Source organism: Crocodylus porosus, unplaced genomic scaffold (genome assembly GCF_001723895.1).
Source record: "Crocodylus porosus isolate Cpor-Errol unplaced genomic scaffold, CroPor_comp1, whole genome shotgun sequence".
NCBI classification, from domain to species: domain Eukaryota; kingdom Metazoa; phylum Chordata; order Crocodylia; family Crocodylidae; genus Crocodylus; species Crocodylus porosus.
The window spans coordinates 8476869-8483051 of NW_017728911.1; the positions used below are offsets into that span (position 1 = coordinate 8476869).

At 37.4% G+C, this 6183-nt stretch overlaps 1 protein-coding gene and 1 long non-coding RNA gene across 2 annotated transcripts in view; one reads left to right on the forward strand and one right to left on the reverse strand.

Annotated features, from left to right (window-relative positions):
- Window positions 1-1824: 1824 nt before the first annotated feature.
- LOC109308928 overlaps window positions 1825-6183 on the forward strand; it is a 17805-nt gene continuing 13446 nt past the window's right edge. The window contains exons 1-2 of the long non-coding RNA XR_002100740.1: window positions 1825-4349; window positions 5490-5495. This is a non-coding gene — a long non-coding RNA (uncharacterized LOC109308928). The remainder of the gene's footprint in view (window positions 4350-5489; window positions 5496-6183) is intronic.
- RAB8B (RAB8B, member RAS oncogene family) overlaps window positions 5325-6183 on the reverse strand; it is a 38861-nt gene continuing 38002 nt past the window's right edge. The window contains exon 8 of the mRNA XM_019533402.1: window positions 5325-6038. Within this exon, the coding sequence (XP_019388947.1) occupies window positions 5946-6038 (93 nt within the window). The 3' untranslated portion in view covers window positions 5325-5945. The remainder of the gene's footprint in view (window positions 6039-6183) is intronic.

Sequence of the window (6183 nt, forward strand, 5' to 3'; positions counted from 1 at the left end):
ACTTGCATGAATTTGTTATTTGACCCAACTCTCTTTCCTGCCTGGAGCAGGAGGGCTGGACCTAATGCTCTCACAAGGTCCCTTCCAGCCCTAAACTTCTGTGAATCTTTTTCAGCAAGAAATGTTAACTTAGCCTTTGGAGATCAGATAAATGAAAGAGACAGAAAAACTTGAATGTCACTTTGCTGTATGTTTACTTAGGCTAAAGGATGACTTCCTGCTGGGGACCAAGCCCTAGGACTTTTATAAAAGAAAAAAGCAACTCCAGGTATCAAAGCAAGGCAGCACTCATGCAACTTCCTACAATAGCCCTTCATACTTACACTTTCAAGTATTGTAAACAAATTCCTAAATAAGCAAACAAAACAAAACTTAAAAAAACCCTACATGACATATCTGCCTCTTTTTTTTTTGTTGGTGCAGAACAGAATCCATAAAGCATATGGTATTGCTGTTTTAGACAAGTAGCTGCAGGTTAAGTTCTGAGACCGCTGTCTGACAGCGCTTTCCAGTTCTCATAGACAGCTCCTGAAAAATCCTAGCCCTCCTTTAAAATGCGTGCTAGCAGCTGCACAAAGATATCTGCTGTTTATTGCCCAGAAAAAGAAAAACCGAGTTCTGGGAATGGATTTGTAAAACAGCTTTGAAAACAGCGAAACATGCTAAAAATATTCTTGTCACCTTGGGCGGGGGGGTTCCTAAATTAATACACACAAACTGGAAGTTCTGAAAAAGTAATATTTTTCTCTAAATAGAGAGATGGGCATGTTACCCATATACTCTAGCAAAGACAAATGAAGTAGTCTAAAAAGACCTGACCGTTAAACAAATTGCAGTGAATACATTACTTCTCAAAGTTGCCAGCTAGAAAATGTCATGCTCCAGAGCTGTCCGTCTCAAGATGAGAAATAGAAGCACCAATGCACCTAAACCATGTTAAAGGAGTTGGCATTCAGGCCTTGTCTAGCACGGCAAAAAGTTCCAGAAATTCATATGAAACCACCATCAAAACAGGTGTAGCTGACAGAACTTCAAGGAGTTGTAGTTTCAGTCAACCTCGTGCAAGGCAAGTTTAAGCTTCCTTTGATGAGAGTACACGGGGGCATAGTCTTTCCTTGGCCTCTCCATCATGCTTCCTGGACAGTTACCCCTTTGTGAAAACGGGAATATTTATAAACCAAGCGTCCTACATCCCAAGAACCAGGGACTGCCCCTCTATAAGCCTTATTGCTTATGTAACCCTCCCACTGAACTTCAGCCATACAGCCAGTGGTTTACAGTTCACTTTTGCAAGGATGAAGTAGGTTAAAAACAGATGACACTCACTCTATACAGGAAATGCAAAGATTTTCTAGATGAGGAAAGGGAGATAAAAATTGGGAACTCCACGGGATTTATTCCAAAACTTTTAGGTAGGGGTAGGATCATCCCATTTCCTTGTGTGCAGCCTTACTTTCTGCTTGTGGTCTCTTCACATTCTGAAGTAGCCGGTTGCACCCTTTCTGATCAGCCTGTCACAAACTGGCCCTTTCCTTTATTACCAAGCCATATGGGCAAACTGGTTCTTCTGGTCTAGCTACCTTCTTTCAAATGTACTTCCATTTGAATAGGAGACTACATTTTAAAAAGACCTTTCATTTTTAGTCTGTGTCACCATTACTTGGAGTTTCAAACCCCACTTTGTTTAATGACATTTAGCATTTACTTTGGAGATCGTATCCACTTCTCAGATATGGTCGTGGGGTTTCCTTAGGAGAACTCGAGTTCTGCAACAGGACTCAGAAGAGGGTTTTTAAGAGGATCCCTCACTGTCACACTCAGCAGCAAGCTATATATTTAAGGGAAATGGAAATCTACAAGCTAATTCATAAGAGGTATCCCCAGGAAGGAGCTTAGTTGGAATCTTCCTGAAACAGACATATGTGCTGACAGTACAGTGAGAATGGCACCTGTTTATAAAGTTACATTATATAAAAAGGACTGGATACCTTCATTATGTAATTTTTATTTGAGACTCACATTGTTGTAAAAAAGTTCACATGGAATAATAAAACCTTTTGGGGGGGGGGTTTGTCTTTTTTTTTTTTTTTTAAACACAGTATCAGTACACAATTAATGATTAGATTTACAAGTTAAACACATGACAATTCCACTTTATCTGTAGGAGCTTTTCACATTACACCTTTGGAGCAGAGATAAAATGTGTTTAAATTAAACCAACATGGTAGAACAATACTATTTGAAAATTTAAGCATTTTCTTAGGGCCGTGCCTTTTAGACGGACTTTAGTAACTATATTGCATTAAAATAATTGTAATCCCAAGTAAAAGTGTCATTTGCAAAACAAAAAGTGTAAGGCCATAGGAATGCACTAAAATATTTAAATTCACTGGAAACAAAAAAGCTGAAAATCCTGACTGACAGGTTGAAATGCAAGTTACACTTAAAATATTGGATGTTGCACAAGCAGCTGAGGAAATGGAGGAACAGAGTTAATACCTACAGCTAGTCCTTAAAAACTTTAACCACGCAAGCATCAATTGCATAAATCAGATGCCAAATGCATTTCCAGAATTAAACACATTATGCATTTTATATACTATCTATATGTCCTTCAAGTAGTTAGCCAGCAAGAATTCCTTACTGAGCATGTATTCAACTCCTCCCACTTTTTTTTTTTGCTTGTGAAAGACAATTTGGTTTACCCAACATAGAGACTAGAGGAGGAAATGCACTTGCAACAGTAAATCTGCCTTTTGTAAAAAAACTAGACCTTTCAAATCTTAACTTGTACTTAGAAACCCCCACATGTAAGAGGTGAATTAAGTTTCACGTGTGGTTCTGAAATTAACATCAAGAAATTTAATAACTACTTAACAAAAAACTAAGCAGTTTGTTCATGGTTTGCAGATCACAGGACCGAAATCTGGAGTTGAGAAGCATTGAGTCTATAGTTTAAGTTCCAATTATTTAAAAAAAGTGAACATACTACACACAGACCTTGATGGGGGAAGGAGTGGAAAACCCTGACAGATGTATATTCAATTCCTAACAACCCAGGAATGCCTCCTGCCTTTTCTTAAAAGACCAACGAAAGTCTTTAAAGCAAGATAATGCGAATTTGCTGCTTTGTAAAATCTCTAACAGTTGCATCACTTTTGTTCTAATGGTCATTAGAATACTAGCTAGCTGACTGAGGTATAGTTACAAGTCCTTCAAAAATAAGATTATATAGTCTTGAGCAAAGTTACAAAGACTGCACAAAACAATCATACTGATATTAGAAAAGCCTGCAGCACCCAGTAATTGATGCCCAGGCAAAACATACCATTTATCGTTTATCTGCTTGCCTAAAGCAAAATATAGCTAAAAAAAAGTTCCCAGTGAAACATACAATTGATTTACATGCTAGTATACAGCACATTTTCCCTTGTCTGACAACTCAGACTATATGCAAAGGTCTACATCGACCATTAATCAAGAAATTAGCACACTGATAAAGTGCAGCCACTCAGCCACTTAATACTGCTGCAAAAAAGTATTTTCTTATCCATAAGACCACAACGTTTTCACATAAGACTAGAATTATTCAGGTTTCAGCAGGGAACAGACAAAGTTGTCACTAAATCCTTCTACAAATAGAAAAAGATGAACTTCATATGAACATTAAGTAAAGTGAAGTATTTACCGCATCATTTTATCATGCATAAAGTGAATTTCCTATGGTCTTACCTCAAATTTATGTACAGTTTAGCATAGCTAAATGTAAGAAAATAGCAAAGTTTTTTTCTAATACAACAGAGCAGTTACCCCAATTTGCTGCTGCTTCAAGAAGCACTTCAGACCTCTTGCTTACAGGCTCTTTCAGAAGGAAGTTCATGGAGACAAATACTGCATGTACACAGAACCAAGCAGAAAGATGGCAGAAAAAAGAATAAGAAAAGCATTCTGTAAAAGTTGCTAACAAGAGAACGTCAGTTTTGGTTTGCAGACAAGCCTGAGATACGAATCAAAGTATTATGACACCAAATTAAGTCAGAGGTAAATTACTGAAAATTAACAACATTCATAATAGGTGTCATAACACTTGCTGCTTAGAAAACACTTAACATATAGAAAACTGGATTGCTTTAGCACATCCTTCTCTCAATTCTCCCCCAAAAGTGCTAAGCATAGGCCACAGAAGTTAGGGTTGCTTTTCTTGTTTTTTTATTGAGCTTTTCCTGCCACATCAAAAAAGTGTTACAAAAAAACTAAAGGGCAGGAAAAACAGCAGACCAGAAGTCACATCTAATTAGAGGACTACTTTTGACATGAAGTGGAGACTGGTGGAAAACCACTTAAATTCTGTTTCTCAGACTTATCCAGGATGCTAAAAGTCCTGTAGATTTAATGCCTGTGGCCCATTAAATTAGTTTTAAAAATTGAGACCTAGAAAGGACAACTTGACATGCAACACCCTAAATTGAAGCAGAGTTGTCTGTGATAACAACCAAGTCACTGTTTAACCACTCTTTACCATGACAAAAAAAGCACATCAGAAAAGTCAGCAGTTTGCCAATGAGAATACATCTACCTTTTCTAACTGAAATGCTGGACACTCAAGTTTGTAGTTAACGCTTACACTGATCCAAGTTTGGCACATCAACAGAAAAGACCAAAGCACCTATTTTATTTTACTCATCAAGAGATAAAAAGTGGTAGAATAGCCTGGTTGCAGAATGTTAGCTGGATGAGAAAGGCAACTAAATTTCAACTCGTTTCTAATAGTCATAAAAAACTCCACACTACTAATTTCTGCTGAACTTTTATAAGTGCCTAAGCAGACTGAAAAGGGCTTCATGCATTCAGTATGACCAGATACTACACTCAGCCTTACTGTATCACATTCCTTGCTGATAACAGAAGCAACTATGCAGAAGGCCAACTTGTGTGTATGACAGCTGTCAAAGTTTTCAAGCATAAAAGGAATATCTTAAATCACAGTGGGAAGTCACCGTTAAGTTTCATTTTACACACTGGAGAGTGGATTCCCAGAAAGGGGATATTTGAAAACCATTTTTTCAGCTACCAGAAGCCACTTAAGTGATATACAGGGAGCTCATCTGTGGTTATATTGAAGATTTTAACCTAGAAGAGTGTATTCTCTCATCAGAAGCCAAAGCAAAAAAAAGACAAATTCAGTGTACCCCAAAAAATTAAAAGAAGATAGACACCTGCATTCAATCTAGACCTCTTTAAAAAGGTGCGTTCTGTAAAGGAGACAAGTGACTATGACAGTTTAGAATACAATGCCCAAAGTTTGTTGAAAATAATTTTTAAAAAGCAACATCCTGTATTTAGTATGTAGAAGCAGTAGGTTCTGTATGAACAGACTTGTGCATCTGTGAAACACAAACTGAATCAAGTGCTTAAATGCCAATTGGTTTAATAACCCATCACCTCATTTTTATGCCGACAGGCGTGTGCACACAGGTGTGTGCACACAGGAGTGTGTGTCATGGATACCTCCCTTTTTCTATTTACAAGAAATGTGTAAAAAAAAAAAAGCACAAATCTATTAAGAATTTTACTTATAAGACAAACTGTGCAAATAAGTGTAAGATTGTGCTAGAACAGGCAAAAAAAGGCTAATATGGATGTGCAAAGTTAAAAGAAATTAGCAGCTTTTGCAACAGGCAATACAAACAGAACGTAATGAAGAAAACAGAGAAACTCCTGCATTTGTGTCTCCACTTCATTGCTTCCATATTTGAGAAAGAGGAGCCTGGCAGGTCAATAGACTTAATGAGCAAAATCCACTTGGTATTTTGTTTAGTGCAGTCTGCGTTCAATGGAGCTCTCAGCAGCAGCTTGGTGGTATTTTTTTTTTGAGGCTGTGACCCTGTGCTTTCAAAGAAGCAGAAAAGGTTCTAAGTGTGCTGCAGTCTATCATTAGAAGTTCATCAAAGTAGCGTGCATCGAAAGAAGCTGCTCTTCTTTGATCGATTTTCAGTTATTTTTACTGGTCCACCTGCGCCTGATGAACTATTATCATTCTGAAAAAAAGCAATATGTAGTTAATAGCCGTGCTATAAGGGGTGGGGGAAAAATAACTTCAGTATCCCTCACCTCTAATTTTACCCACAACGTAAAATGATTGATTACTTAATTTCTAGTAAAGCTACATCCGATTTAAAGTTT